The 16,450-nt window shown below is 45.0% G+C and overlaps 1 protein-coding gene across 2 annotated transcripts in view; it reads left to right on the top strand.

The window, feature by feature from the left end:
• LOC126198837 (putative mediator of RNA polymerase II transcription subunit 26) overlaps positions 1 to 16,450 on the top strand; it is a 308,309-nt gene that overhangs the window by 154,016 nt on the left and 137,843 nt on the right. For both annotated transcript variants that reach the window (XM_049935414.1, XM_049935415.1), the window contains exon 14: positions 1,170 to 1,304. In XM_049935414.1, coding sequence (XP_049791371.1) covers positions 1,170 to 1,304 — 135 coding nt within the window. The remainder of the gene's footprint in view (positions 1 to 1,169; positions 1,305 to 16,450) is intronic.

Raw genomic sequence — 16,450 nt, 5'->3', positions numbered from 1 at the left:
TCAAAGCCTTTGAGATGTCATTAGTCACTGTAGCATCTGCCAATACTGCAGAGCAAACCGTACATGGAACTGTCACTCGTGGATTCTGTCCAGTTTCTTGGTTATGCCTGAAGATGAAGATGAAATGGTGGGTTGTTTCAGCTGCACAGTTTCACCAGCTACAGATAACAATATTCTGTAGCAGATAGGTGACATTAAAGTTAAGTTGCTTTGGTAGACTGAAGAGTTTTATTCAGCAATTTTAGTAACTGTGCAGTGCTGCATGGGTTTAGGTATGGACTGTTTGCAGTGAACTGTGCAAAATTTTATGTAGTTTGTGTTAAGTGTCATCATTGTAAAGAACAAAAGAAAATAGTTGTATCATATTCTGTGACTTGACAAGTCACTTAATTTACATACTAAGATGGATATATGCAGAAGATTTTTTGTAGGAGCTCTCAGTTACTGAGAGTTAACAGTCCTAAAGCAGAGACATATTATAACATCACCTTGGAATAGTGTCAGTATATTTTCCTGAGTGGTAAACCTGGCTTGTTTTCTTTCAACCTCAAGCTGTTGGGAAGAGAAGCAGTGCCTTTATATCAGTTTCTCCGACAATACCAATAGCCCCTTCTCATATAGGAAGTGCATAAGGTAAGAGTTTTAAAATTCTGCTTAATGTATAACCATGTTAAGGATAAAATTTTAATGTGTGTTTTAAGCTGGTTGGCTCTTTTATGCACCTGGTAATAAACGAATTTTATATTCTGTATTTTAATGTCTGTGCATTTGTTAACATTAGTTGCAATGTTTCCTCATTTGCTAGTTCGGTGCACTTTACTTCATTGGTAAGGATGTATGTAACTCATCTTGATAAACTAATTTTTATTTTGTTCTTAACTGTGTGTGTTCCGTATAACTGGTGAAGCCATCTTCATTAGTGTACAAAAGATCATTGTTGTAATAATGTTCTTAGTGCAATTATTTTATTCCAAGTTATTTTGGTATCTATTTGTTCATCTGTGTATTTAATGTACAGTTAATGTAATTAGAGAGAGAGAGACTTGGAAAGAAAAGCTGTGTGTTTTTTTTTTTTTTTTTGAAGAGGATGTAGTAGGGTGTTGTGTACTTGTTTCCTTCAGCTGAAGTAACAATTGATGCAGCATTCTGTGGAATTCTTTGTTGTCCAGGTCACTATCCCAGGCTTGCCAGCACCCATCTCCCTCTCACTCAACGTTTCAACACCATCTGCTCAATCAGGCAGTGTAATAGTTACAACCCTTCCAGTTACTACAGCAACTGCTACATGTACCTCAATCACAACTGTAAGTTGGTCTACAATTTAAGGCTTTTAGTGTAATTGCAGTTTAATGTCAGAGTTGGGAATAATTCGTAATGCATCAGCACGTGGTGCAAAATAGTGAATGTATTGTGGGTGGAATCAAATTTATATATTACATTTACTACACGGATAAAAAATTTCTTTATTGTTTGGTTGCACCTATGTAGTTCATTCCATGTCAAATCAATTGAGCTATGCCACCCATTATCTAAGATTTGAATGAAATTTAATTCATGTGTTCTCTTTACAGAGATAAGTAAACATACCGAATGTTAACATACATGTCTCTCCATATTCATCAGTTGTCATATTTCAGAGTTTGGAAGAGTGACTTTTTTTTAACATCATGATGGTGCAAAATGACAGTTGATAACATTTTGGGAATACATTAAAAATTTTGTTGTGTACGATGTGTGAAATTTGATGATTTTATTCTCTGAAGCATAAGGATTGTAAACAATTATTTAAGATTTTAAATAAATTCCCCAAGGCAAAAAAGAAGGGTTTTTTGTGCCTTTATATTATTTTTCCTGCTCTGTTAGAAGTTTTAGGTCAGTTTCTATTCATTCATCCTACACAATCTGTTATTGTTCAAAACATAGTAAAATCAATTAATAAATAATATTTTGCTTAAAAACCATGGACCAATGCCAATAAGAATAGTTCATGAGTGAGCAGGTAGGAATAGATGATTTCACAGGTCCTAGACCATATGCTTACAACAGTACTGAAATTTAAGTAATTAAACATACAAAACAAACAGCAGTTATAAAAACAAAGTTCAAACAATAATGGCCCCTCTGATTTATTAATATTTTTAACCTTGTTGTACAAAGTTAAAGTAATTTAAAACAGGGATATTCTGTTTTAAGTAGTACATGTATGTGGCTTTGAAGATTGATATGTTCTTGCCTGTTGTGTAGTCAGTGGAATGGTGGTGATGATCCTGAAGTATGCTTAAACTGAGAAATAACATCTTGTTCTGCTGTATTTACTTCAGTGATGATCCCATAGTATACTTACAAGCTGCATATATAAATGGAGTCAAATTTTCTTCTATCACAAGGAATATCAGTCATCATTTAAAATTGGTTCTTGAAACTTTGTTAATAGACTTTCTCTGGATAGTTTACATCTTTCTTCAAGAGTCTGCCAGTTTAGTTTCTTCAGCATCTCTGTCACACTTTCTACATCTACATCTACATTTATACTCCGGAAACCACCCAATGGTGTGTAGCGGAGGGCACTTTACATGCCACTGTCATTATTTCCCTTTTCTGTTCCAGTCGCGTATGGTTTGCGGGAAGAACGACTGTCTGAAAGCCTCCGTGCGCACTCGAATCTCTCTAATTTTACATTCCTGATCTCCTCGGGAGGTATAGTAGGGGGAGGCAATATATTCGATAACTCATCCAGAAACACACCCTCTCGAAACCTGGCGAGCAAGCTACACCGCGGTGCAGAGCGCCTCTCTTGCAGAGTCTGCCACTTGAGTTTGTTAAACATCTCCGTAATGCTATCACGGTTACCAAATAACCCTGTGACGAAACGCGCCGCTCTTCTTTGGATCTTCTCTATCTCCTCCGTCAACCCGATCTGGTACGGATCCCACACTGATGAGCAATACTCAAGTATAGTCCGAAAAAGTGTTTTGTAAGCCACCTCCTTTGTTGATGGACTACATTTTCTAAGGACTCTCCCAATGAATCTCAACCTGGTACCCGCCTTACCAACAATTAATTTTATATGATCATTCCACTTCAAATCATTCTGCACGCATACTCCTAGATACTTTACAGAATTAACTGCTACCAGTGTTTGTTCCGCTATCATATAATCATACAATAAAGAATCCTTCTTTCTATGTATTCGCAATACATTACATTTGTCTATGTCAAGGGTCAGTTGCCACTCCCTGCACCAAGTGCCTATCCGCTGCAGATCTTCCTGCATTTCGCTACAATTTTCTAATGCTGCAACTTCTCTGTATACTACAGCATCATCCACGAAAAGCCGCATGGAACTTCCGACACTATCTACTAGGTCATTTATATATATTGTGAAAAGCAGTGGTCCTATAACGCTCCCCTGTGGCACGCCAGAGGTTACTTTAACGTCCGTAGACGTCTCTCCATTGATAACAACATGCTGTGTTCTGTTTGCTAAAAACTCTTCAATCCAGCCACACAGCTGGTCTGATATTCTGTAGGCTGTTACTTTGTTTATCAGGCGACAGTGCGGAACTGTATCGAACGCCTTCTGGAAGTCAAGGAAAATAGCATCTACCTGGGAGCCTGTATCTAATATTTTCTGGGTCTCATGAACAAATAAAGCGAGTTGGGTCTCACACGATCGCTGTTTCCGGAATCCATGTTGATTCCTACAGAGTAGATTCTGGGTTTCCAAAAACGACATGATACGCGAGCAAAAAACATGTTCTAAAATTCAGATCGACGTCAGAGATATAGGTCTATAGTTTTGCGCATCTGCTCGACGACCCTTCTTGAAGACTGGGACTACCTGTGCTCTTTTCCGATCATTTGGAACCTTCCGTTCCTCTAGAGACTTGCAGTACACGGCTGTTAGAAGGGGGGCAAGTTCTTTCGCGTACTCTGTGTAGAATCGAATTGGTATCCCGTCGTGTCCAGTGGACTTTCCTATGTTGAGTGATTCCAGTTGCTTTTCTATTCCTTGAACACTTATTTCGATGTCAGCCATTTTTTCGTTTGTGCGAGGATTTAGAGAAGGAACTGCAGTGCGGTCTTCCTCTGTGAAACAGCTTTGGAAAAAGGTGTTAAGTATTTCAGCTTTACGCGTGTCATCCTCTGTTTCAGTGCCATCATCATCCCGGAGTGTCTGGATATGCTGTTTCGAGCCACTTACTGATTTAACGTAAGACCAGAACTTCCTAGGATTTTCTGTCAAGTCGTACATAGAATTTTACTTTCGAATTCACTGAACGCTTCACGCATAGCCCTCCTTACGCTAACTTTGACATCGTTTAGCTTCTGTTTGTCTAAGAGGTTTAGGCTGCATTTAAACTTGGAGTGAAGCTCTCTTTGCTTTCGCAGTAGTTTCCTAACTTTGTTGTTGAACCACGGTGGGTTTTTCCCGTCCCTCACAGTTTTACTCGGCACGTACCTTTCTAAAACGCATTTTACGATTGCCTTGAACTTTTTCCATAAACACTCAACATTGTCGATGTCGGAACAGAAATTTTCGTTTTGATCTGTTAGGTAGTCTGAATCTGCCTTCTATTACTCTTGCTAAACAGATAAATACCCTGTGGCAATACCCTTCTAGTGTTTCGTAATATTCTTATGTTATCAGTTAATCAGAAATTTGATAAGTATTGGTTGCTGTGCTTTAGATTGCATAACCAGCAATTTCCCATAGTATGGATGATGAATAATAACTTATTTTCCAAGTGTTATCAAGCGTCATCTTCCTCTCTGGGGTGGTAAAAATGTCAACTTCCAAACTTCTTATATGATAGTATGAAAACAGATTGAAATAAAAAATGCCAAAATTTGGTTTGGTGATTTATCTCTGTAGCGTGATTAAATAAGCCAAGTTTCATGATGATCCTTCCTTTATCTATCTATCTATCGACATGGGATGATCCATGTGACAAGTAAGTAGGAAAAGTCACATAAGTGAAATGTTAAGGTATTACCATCTGAAATCGCATAAAATGGAATGATGACCTAAATCTAAATTTTTGAAGAGCAGAACTCTTGTTGCGATTCATAAGAAAGATTCTTCAGGATGTGAAAGGTCCTCAACTTGCCACCCCCTTTTTAGAATCTACCTTTTGACATATTACTAATCTGGACAGTGCACTATTTCCTGTTTTTTCTTTTGAGAAGACTACATTTTTTGAGGTAATCTGGAATATCTGCCAGATACACCATTACTGATACCATAAAAGCTACTTAATTTATCAATATTAGAAAAGGAAAGTTGCTACTCACCACATAGCAGAGATGCTGTGTAGCAGTAGGCACATAAAAAAGACTGTCACAAATAGAGCTTTTTCCCAGTAAGGCCTTCATCACAAATAGATGACTCTCTCTCTTTCAAGCAAATGCAACTCTCACAAACGTCTGCTGTCTCAGGCAACTGAAACGACACTGCGAGCAGCATCAATGCATGATGGAAGTGGCAACTGGGTGGGGGTAAGGAGGAGGCTGGGCGGGAGAGTAAGTTCCAGGTAATAGGTTGAAGGTGCTGGCTTATGAGAGCAAAGATTCTCTCAGTGGGAGCACAGTAATCAGTCACAATGGGGTGTCATGCATGGTTAGGTTTATGGACTTTAGGAAGCATGTAGAAGGTAGGAGTGTGGAGAGTGGTAGGGGTGAGCAGAGAGATGGACTCCAGGGAGAGGCTTTGGGATGGGTCTGAAGACTTGTGAAGTGACTGGAGATCCTTCTGGATTTCTGGAATGGGGTCACTGTGGCAAGGTTTGTGGGTGGAAGTATCTGACAGTTGGCCGAGTACTTCAGCCAGGTAATCCTTTTGGTCCAGAAAATCATTGGTGGAGCCTTTCCAGAGGTAGGATTGTAAGGTCAAGATCAGTTTTTAGATGGTGGACTGAGATTCTTTCTGTGGATGTAAGGTTAGTGTGCATGTTCAGGGATTTGGGGAATGATGGTGAGGCAAGGTTAAAGGTTAATAAATTCTGGAAAGTTAACAAGGGGTGATTTGGGGGCAGTGTGGGTGGATCACAGTGGGATGGAGGAGTGAACTGAGCTAGGCATGTTTCAACATTGGTCTTTGGTTGAATCTGATTGGTAGGATTGGTGTCTAAAAAAAGGTTCCACTTTAGGAACCGGGAGAAGGCGGGAAGGTCTTTAACAAGTCTTGCATGATTGAATTTGGGAATGGGGCAAAAGGTGAGGCCTTTGGGAAAAACTGACTTTTCTGTGGGGCCAAAGCTTCTGGAGGAAAGGTTCATGACTGTGTTAGGGGTCTGTTTAGGTTCGGGATTCTGTGTGGTAGTGGGAGGGGCACCTCAAAAAGCTCTCCACCCTGCTCACTTCCTACTCTCGCCTTGGAGTATCACTGACTACCACCTCTACAACAGCCTCCAAACCTCCCCAACATCCCTTCATAGCTGACAAACCCTGTCTCGCAGACCTGTTACATTTATCCCACCCTCCAAAACTCACTCCCACCACCACACTGTGCTTGCTTTCATGAAGAATTACAGCTGTACTTTCTTTTTGCTTTCAGCCATTTGCAATACCACCATAGCAAAGTCTTGGGTTCAACCAAGCGAGGTGGTGCAGTGGTTAGCACACTGGAATCTCCCCACGGGGGGCTCACCACTCTTTGGTGTGTTCTTGCTTGCCGACCATGGGGCCCCAGCCATTGCGGCATTTTTTCCCTTCCGTGCTGCGTGTCTATCCTCTTACTATTCTTTTGTCTGGGGTATTATTGGGAATGTTCTGCATTCTGTCGCTGATGCGTGAACAGTCTCAACTTTGTTTTTTGCTCTCTTTTCCTTTTTTTGTTTCCCTTCTCCTCTCGTTCCTCTGCTTCTGCATTTGAGGATCCTCTTTTTTCTTCTTCCTCCGTGTGCGCTGCTGAAGGCCGCCCCACACGTCTGACGCATAACAGGTGACTGCGTAATGCGTAATTCCCAGCCCCTGGTCGAGATGTAGAGTTTGCACGTACGCCCTGGTGCAGGCCAGGCCCAGGGAGGGGTGATTGCCTGAGCTGTAACCTTCCCAAATTGCCGATTAGTCCCTCCGTCAGGTGTTTGGGAGGTGTGAACTGAGGTGTGAACAGTCACCTAAGACGGGTTTGCCCCCTTCTGAAGCGGGCCCCCAGTTGGATGGAGCACACCATTGGAGACTCTGGCAGTCATAGGGGATGAGTCAGTCATCCTCCCCATTGACGTCGACGAAACGTAAACATAATGAGGCTAATGATTCGAAGATCCTTTCCGCTGCACTCCTGTGCCTACTTGCCTACTTGCTCAATGGAGGACAGAGTACTCATTTCTGCACGGCGACCGGGTCGTTCTCTGCCATTGATCTCTCGCTTTGCTCTCCAGCTCTTGCCGCCAGTGCTCACTGGGAAGTGGTTGCTGACTTGCACGGCAGTGATCATTTCCCAATCTGGATTCACCTGCCAGATGGCGTGGGGCCTGAAAGGAGACCACCACGATGGGTGCTCAGTGGAGCTGACTGGACACTTTATACCCAGTTGGCCCAATTCGAACACTGTGCGAATGTTGAGGTGTGGGTGGATCATACTACCAAAACGGTCCACCACGCCGCTGCAGCATCCATTCCACAGTCCACAGGCCACCGGAAAAGGCCACCTGTGCCTTGGTGGAGTGACGAATGCCGCTCTGCAATCAGGGCCAGGCGTGCGGCTCTGCGTCGGTTCAAGTGTCGGCCGACTGCTGAGAATCTTGCAGCCTTTTGGGTGGTGAGGGCAAGATGTCGCCGCATTATTCGTGAGAGCAAGAAGAGGTCATGGCAAAAGTTCCTGAACACCATTAATCGTTCCACCAAAAGTTCCATTGTGTGGGAGACCATCAGGAGAATTTCTGGCAGAGGAGGGAGGTGCCCCATAGCTGCTGTAATGAATAACGGCACTCTCCACACAGATCCGCGAGACATTGCCCAGACTATGGCTGCATATTTTGCGACAGTTACTGCCACAACCAGTCAGGATCCAGGTTTCCAGTGCCATAGAGCGGTTGCTGAGAGGTGTAGTCTGAACTTCCAGTCCACCTCTCATGAAGTTTACAACTGCCCTTTTTCTATGTGGGAGCTGGATTCTGCATTGTCTGGAGCTCGTGACACATCCCCTGGTCACGACAGTATCCATTACAGTATGCTATGGCACCTCACAATGTGCAACAGAAAACTCCTCCTCGCACTTTTTAATGACATTTGGGCGTCGGGTCACTTTCCTGACGTGTGGCGTGAGGCAGTTTTAATCCCTTTTTTAAAACCTGGGAAAGACCGCACGAGCCCAAGTAGCTACCGTAGTATTGCCCTCACTAGTTGCATAGGGAAGACCTTGGAGCGGATGGACAACCGCCGCCTTGTCTGGATGTTAGAATCCCGGCAACTCCTTAGTCGCTTTCAGTGTGGGTTCAGGAGGTTTCGTTCCACCTTCGATAACCTTGCCCTCCTGGAGGCGGCTATACATCAAGCTTTCCTACGCCGTCATCACCTTGTAGGTGTATTTTTCGACATCGAGAAGGCCTACGATACCACTTGGAGGAGTCTCATCCTGGAGCAGCTTCACGAATGGGGTTTTCGTGGTTGTCTTCCTCTTTTTATTCAGTCTTTCCTCTCGCCACGATATTTTAGATACCGAATTGGTGACGTCCTGTCTGATCGCTTTGAGCAGGAGAATGGTGTCCCTCAGGTTAGCGTTTTAAGTGTGACTCTCTTTGCCATCGCTATTAATAGCATTACGTCCATAGTGAAAAGTCCTGTCCAGTGTTCTTTGTTTGTGGATGATTTCTCTTTGTTCTGCTCTTCTTAAAGCCTTGCAACGACAACTCGTCAGTTGCAACTTACGATTAGGCGTTTGGATGACTGGGCGCTGAAGAGTGGATTTAAGTTTTCCACCGAGAAGTCTGTTTGTGTTCTTTTTAACCGTTCTCGTTCGATTTTCACCTTTCCTGAGTTGCGCTTGAGGGATGCTATTCTGTCTTTTAAAGACACGGTGAGATTTCTGGGGCTCATTTTTGACTCGAGGCTCACGTGGTTACCTCATCTTAAAGACCTGAATCGGCGGTCGCTTCAGGCTTTAAGTATTTTAAAATGTCTTAGCCACAGTACATGGGGAGCTGACAGGACTTGTCTGCTCCAGTTTTACTGGGCGTTTGTGCGATCTCGGCTCAATTATGGGTGCATGGTGTATGGGTCCGCAAGGCCTTCTTACTTAAAGATTTTGGACGTTGTGCACCATGAAGGGCTTCGGTTGGCCACTGGGGCATTCCGAACTAGCCCCATACCAAGCCTCTGTGCAGAGGCTGGTGAACCGCCACTTCATATGCGGCGACGGCTACTTACGGTCCGCCAGGCGTATAAAACTTTGTCCACACCATACCACCCCTGCATACCATACCGTTGCTCAGCCTCCTCTGGCACGGTTATTTCATAACCGGCAACGTGCGACGCAGCCCTATGGGATTCGCGCACAGGATTGCCTCGCTGCAATGTCTATGGCTGGTCTTCGTGTTTTACGTCGCGGTTGGAGCAGATCTCCACCTTGGCTCCTCTGGAGACCCAAACTTATTTTAGATTTGACTCGTTTTAAGAAGGATGGCACGCCAGATTTTACATTCCAGTCACTGTTTTTTAACATTTTAGATGTGCATCACGGTTTCACTGTCGTTTACACTGATGGCTCCAAACAGGAGAATTTCCTTGGCTGTTCTGTGGTGTTCCCTGATAATGTTACCCGGATTCGCCTCCCTGCTGAATATACCGTTTTCGCAGCGGAGCTCCAAGCGATCCTGAAGGCACTGGAGCAGATGAATCGTGTTCGGGGCGATCGATTTCTTCTCTGCTCCGATTCTCTTAGTGCCTTACAATCACTGCAGAACCTATACTCGACTGAGGAGATGGTCCAGCTGATACATGGCCAACTGTACTTGCTCCAACAGCGGGGTAAAGAGGTATCCTTCTGCTGGGTGCCTGGTCATGTCGGCATATGGGGCAATGAACAGGCTGATCGGGCTGCCAAGGAGGCCTGCAGAGAGCAGGATGTGGTCCAGTGTCCTATCCCCTTGCAGTCAGTCATCACTGCACTCCACAGGAAGTGCATGGAGTTGTGGGAGGACGAATGGCTGGCGGTGACGGCCAATAAACTGCGGTCAGTAAAGTCAACCACTCGGCCATGGCGTTCCTCCTGCTGGTTGCTCAGGCGGGAAGAGGTGACCCTCACACGTCTTCGGATCGGGCACTGTCCTCTGACGCATAGCTATTTATTACGGCGGGAGGATCCTCCGTTTTGTGATGCCTGTGGTGTGCACATCTCTGTCCGGCACATTTTAACAGACTGCACTTTATACCGTGATGCAAGGGCAGAAGCACAAGTTGATGGGGATCTGCCTTGTGTTTTAGCAAACGATGAGACGTGTGTGTCTAGGGTTTTTAAGTTTTGTGATGTGTCTGGACTCTGGCCTAAACTTTTAGGCTGGAGGTTTTAGTGTATTGCAGAGTGGCTGACTCCCTTTTTTTCCTTGCGGTCAGCCAGCCACTTCCATCTGCTACATTGTTTTAGCTCCCTCTCTCATTTTCTTCCTGTGTTGTCCATGTTTTACTGCTGACGCCCTGCTTCATCCCACGCTTCGGTGTGGGTGAGCACATATTTTCCAATGATTGTTCCCCGTGTTTTATGTTCCATTTTATGTAAATGTTCTGAGCTTTTTTTTCTTGACACCCGTCTCACTAGGATACTGAACAGGCGCTGAAGACCTTGCTGTCGTGCGCCCACAAAACCCCTCTACTACTACTACTACTACTACTACTACTCTACCGCTGCACTGCAGTTCCTTGTGGTCACACGTACAGAAGACGGTCAGTCCTTTGCCATGGTCAATCCGTTTATTATCCAGAAAGGTGTTGATACAATTGCTGGCCCTGTGAAATCCTGCTCTTGTTTACGGAATGGCACTTTGCTTTTGGAGATGGCATCTGATTCTCAAATGCAAGAACTGCTTGCTGCCTCGCTTCTCCACGGCTACCCTGTTTGTGTGAAGGCACATAGAACTTTGAATTCTTCCTGTGGTGTAATTTACACCTGGCTGCTTGTCGGTCTAACCAAGGCTGAAATACAATCTTACCTCTCTAATCAGGGTGTCATTGTCGTCCATCGTATTATGAAAATGATCGATTCCTCCTTGGTGCCCACCCGCACTCTTTTCCTCACCTTTGATAGGGTGGTGCTGCTGTCCAAAATCAAAGCAGGCTATGAAATTATCACAGTCCAACTGTACATTCCGAATCCAATGCGCTGCTGCCAGGGTCATTGTTTCAACCATACTCGAACATCTTGTCGACACCCAGCCAAATACGTAACCTGTGGCAGGGATGCACACGAGGGCAAATGCCTGCCTCCTTCTCCCCTTTGTATCAAATGCAATGGCGGCTCTCGGGATTGTCCCATGTATCTTAATGAGTGGGCTGTCCAAGAGATCCGGGTAAGGGAAAGGTTCCTTACTCAGTTGCTCACACGTTACTGGCTAGTCGCAAACCCTGTGTTCTCCCGTCGGGCATCTAAAGCTTTGTTGTTGTTACCCGTTGCTCCATGAAGGACATGGCCACGCAGACATGTGACCACAAATTCGGCTCTGAGGTTGTGAAATCGGCCAGTGTCAAGGTAGCGTCACTGTCCCCCTGTCCTGTTGTGCAACAAACTGTCAAACTCTTGCCTCAAGGGGCAAAGCCACTCACTATACAACCAGCAGGCAGGGAAAGACAGGAGTACTCTCATGAAGACTTCCTCCGTCCCTCCAGCCAAAAATTACCCAAGTCTTCCTCTAACCAGAAGGGCTCGAAGAAGTCCACTAAAGACAAACAGTCTTCTCCTTCACCAACTCGAAGATCCTGCTCGATGGTGTCGCCTCTTGGCCCCGTAGCCCGATCGGCCTCTGTCTCGCTGGTGCGCACCACTGATTGTTTTTCAGCGTTGGACTCTACAGACCGACCGCACAAGCACACTGATGCTTCCGTGGACCCCATGAAGCAGGATCCTGCTGCTTCTGTGCCCTGTAGTAGCAACTCTACACCGGCTGTCGCTCGGCAGCCACCGAGTTGACACCCTACGTCTCTTCATCCTCATGACTGTCCTCCAGTGGAATGTTCGTGGCCTTCGGTCTCACAAAGAGGATTTCCTGCTGCTTTTAGCATTGCAGCATCCCCTTGGACTCTGCCTTCAGGAAACGAAATTGTGCCTTCACGACCGTTTTGAGCTTTCACATTACTTACCTTCCCCCTGAGGTCGGCATTCCATCTCTTGGGAGTGTCATGCTGCTCATAAGGGATGACCCTCATAGTCAACCCATCTCCCTGACTACCTGTCTTCAAGCTGTTGCAGTTCACCTCTCTTCCCTGCCTGACTTTTTCCCTCTGTACCATATATGTCCCTCCGTCATTCGCTGTCACCAGGGCAGACTTCCTTCAGCTTCCTCCCCCACCCCACCCCGTTTTTGGTACTCAGTGCGTACTTGAGCGACCATTTCCCGTGTGCCCTCCGTCTGCTGACTGCTATCCCTTCCGCATGCATGCCCAAATAGCAGCTTACTTAGGCTGACTGGCAGCATTACTCCTCTCTTGCGACCTTCAAAGAACAAGGTTTCCCCAGTTATAATGACCATGTGGATTATCTCGTCAATGTTATCCTTACTGCTGCAGAACATTCCATTCCTCACACTTCCTCTTTACCACATTGTGTCCCAGTCCCTTGGTGGACTGAAGCATGCCGCGACGCATTTTGCACACGGAGTTGTGCTCTCTGCGTTTTTAATCGCCACCCTATGCTGGAAAACTGCATTCATTATAAAAAGATGCGTGCAAAGTGTAGTTGTTGAGTTCTTTGGGACAGCAAAAGAACTAGCTGAATTTCGTTCACTAGTTCCTTTAACAGTTCCACACCTTTCTCTGTCATGTGGTGGATGGCTCTCTGGAACCAAGATCCATTGCCCAATTTCTGGCATGACAGTAGCTGATGATGTCATTGTCAACCCTATTGCTATCTCCAACCTTGGGCCACCATTTTGCGGAAGTTTCGAGCTCTTCCCACTATCACCCTGCCTTCATCCATTGGAAATGAGTGTAGGAGGCTCAGGTGATACAATGCCACGTTTACTATGAGGGAGCTGGATCATGCTCTCAGTTCATCCCGATCCTCCGCCCCAGGGCCAGACGCCATCCACATTCAGATGTTGCATTTGCAGCACCTCTCTCTTGTGGGCAAGCACTTTCTGCCTAACACATACAACCGCATCTGGGCTGAGGGCACGTTTCGTGGACGCTGGCATGAAGCCTCAGTCATATCCATACCTAAACCCGGTAAGGACAAAAACCTTCCTTCTAGCTACCGCCCCCTCTCTCTTACGAGCTGCATTTGCATGGTGATGGAACATATGATTCATGGCCGGCTGGTGTGGTGGCTCGAGTCTTGCCATCTACTAATGAATGCACAGTGTGGATTTCGAGCGCGCTGTTCTGCAATTTACCATCTCATTACTTTGTCCACCCATGTCATGAATGGTTTTCTGCGGAAATCCCAGACTGTGGCCATATTTTTCGATTTGGAGAAGGCCTACGACACCTGCTGGAGAGCTGGTATCTTCTGTACTCTTTACACGTGTGGCTCCCATGGGCACCTGCCCTGTTTTCTTCGGGCATTTTTACGGGACCGAGTTTTCAAGATACATGTGGGTTCTGCCTTGTCGGACATCTATATCCAGGAAAATGGTGTGCCTCAGGGTTCCGTCCTGAGTGTCGTCCTCTTTGCTATCGCCATTAACCTGTCTCCCGCCGGGCGTCTCCGGCTCCCTTTTTGTCAATGATTTTGCCATCTATTGCAGTTCCTCACGGACCTGCCTCACTGAGCGGTGTCTTCAGTGCCATCTTGTTCATCTTCACTCCTGGAACAACAACAATGGCTTTCGCTTTTCCACTTACAACACTATCTGTATGAATTTCTGGAGGCGCAAATGGTTTCTCCCACCATCTCTACAACTTGGGCTTGTTGCCCTTCCGTTCGTTGACACTACGAAATTCCTGGGGCTTGTTCTCGATAGGAAACACTCTTGGTCCTCCCATGGATCTTACCTGGCAGCCTTCATTTGCTTCCTAAGGACAGTGCTCCAGCCTCGGTCTATTGCCTCGAGTTTCACGACCTTCGCATGGAACTTCGCGATAGTACCTTTGTATACACTGATGTCTCTTGGATTGACTGTGGGATTGGGTGTGCCTTTGTCATTAGCACCTGTGTCTTTAGCTATTAGCTGCCGGCACACTCCTCAGTATTTACAGCCGAGCTTTTGGCCTTGTATCAGGCCACAGAGTACATCTGCCGACTCAGCCATCCCAATTGTGTCCTCTGCTCATACTCATTCAGCACCTTCCAAAGTCTCTGTGCGCTGTACGCTGCTCATCACTTAGTGCAGTGGGTCCTGGAAAACTGTCACTTGCTCACTCTTGGTGGAGTCAGTGTCATGTTTCTGTGGGTCCCTGGTCGTGTCGGTCTGCCAGGAAACAAGGTTGCTGACACTGCTGCCAAGGCTGCAGTCCTCGTACCTCAACTTGCGAGTACCTGTATTCCCTCCGATGATCTCTGCATTTCTGTCTGTCGGGAGGTGGTGTCCCTTTGGCATTGCCAATGGTCCTCCCTCCATGGGAATAAGCTTTGGCTTATTAAGCCTCTCCCGGCACCTTGGACGACCTCCTCTCGTCCCTCCTGCTGGAAGGAGGTTATTTTAACTCAGCTGCGTATTGGGCACCACCTTCTTAGCCATCGTCATTTGCTCAGTGGTGCTATCCCGCCACTTCCTGCTGGAATGCCCTTTTTTTACATTCCAGCTTGGGTTTGTCATCTGATTTATCAGCTGTTTTAGTGAATGACACGCGGGCTGTCGACCGCATTTTACTTTGTATCTGCCAAAGCAATATTGTGAAAGCCATTTAATTTTTAGTTTTGGACCTCTGTTTTTGTATGGTGTTTTATTAGCCCCCTTTTCCACGTGCCTGTTTTTAGCTGTCTCCTATTCTGTCCATTGGGACTGTGTTCGTGTTCTATAGTTTTGACTTGGGCACATATGACCCCAGTTGCTTTTTGTGCCCTATAACAAAACAAAACAAAACAAACAGTGGAATCATATTTGGGAGGATGAAGGTTCAAACCTGTGTCTGGCCATCCTGATTTAGGTTTTCTGTGATTTCCCTAAATCACTTCAGGCAAATTCCAAGATGGTTCCTTTGAAAGGGCACAGCCGACTTCCTTCCCCAATCCAATGAGACTGATGACATCGGTGTGCCCCCCCCCCCCCCCCCCCCCCGCCCCCAGTCAATTGTTGGTTCATTGCTATTGATTTGCGTACACTCATTAACAGTAACATTGTATCTTTATTGTAATTTTGTTGAAAGTATTGTTACTTCATGGCATGTGAATGAATATCACCTGCCTATATCATGCTCCGAAGAAAACCCAGTATCCACTTTTGATGTGTGCAAAATGCATTTTCTTACATTTACTTTTGTAAAGCAAAGCTGCCATCAATTCAAAGTTTGGTTTGAACACCACAGTGCTTTAGTAGACACAATCCTGTTGTTTAGGTTGTTTGCTGTTACCTTCCTCTGACCTTCAAACTGACTTAATCAACCAGTTATTGGGACTGACAGTTTCTACTGTTAAATGTGGACTATAGTTTTTACTGTGAACTTTCATTGTGACTACTCTTTTTTTTGATTCGGGTATAATGTTTTATACAATCTCATAAATTTAATTGCTAGTTGAAACTGCTCATTAGAATAAATAAAATTTTGAAAGCAAGCTGTGTCCCCCCCCCCCCCCCAAATTATTGAAATTTATTCAGTTTAGGCATACGGTTCCTATGATAGGCATACGGTTCCTATGATAAGCAATCTGTATATAGAATCCCATTCCTTACTCAGCTAACTGTTTATAAATTTCCAACAGGATGTTAGACACATAACAGTGACTACCAGATGGAGATGCAAAATTCATTACCGGTAATTGGGGAAATATTTCAGATGTGATTTTTTATTATCTCAGTACTCTTTTATTGCAGTCCTGTGCACCACATTGCAGTCACTTATCCAGACCTCCCCAACTCCTAGTGTCATAAGTCATCTATTGTACTGTCATTGCCTTCGTACTATAGGTTATAAATTAATTGGCTACTTCCTCCCATTGAAATATGGAAAATGTGTACATTCCCAGACTGCTGTTTGAACTAAACATGTGATGATCACATTAGATATGGAATTACATTACCCACATGCTTTGTAGTTGTCACTATCACTAAATTTATTAATTTGTATTGATAAGAGGTTCAAGGTGTGGTGCCTCTAGTATAGAATCAAACAATATTTCTGCTACTATAAAATTCCTTTCCCT

This window comes from Schistocerca nitens, chromosome 8 (assembly GCF_023898315.1).
Source record: "Schistocerca nitens isolate TAMUIC-IGC-003100 chromosome 8, iqSchNite1.1, whole genome shotgun sequence".
NCBI classification, from domain to species: Eukaryota; Metazoa; Arthropoda; class Insecta; order Orthoptera; family Acrididae; genus Schistocerca; species Schistocerca nitens.
Note: the sequence above shows the minus strand (reverse complement) of the source record. Positions and strands in the feature narration are given on the sequence as shown.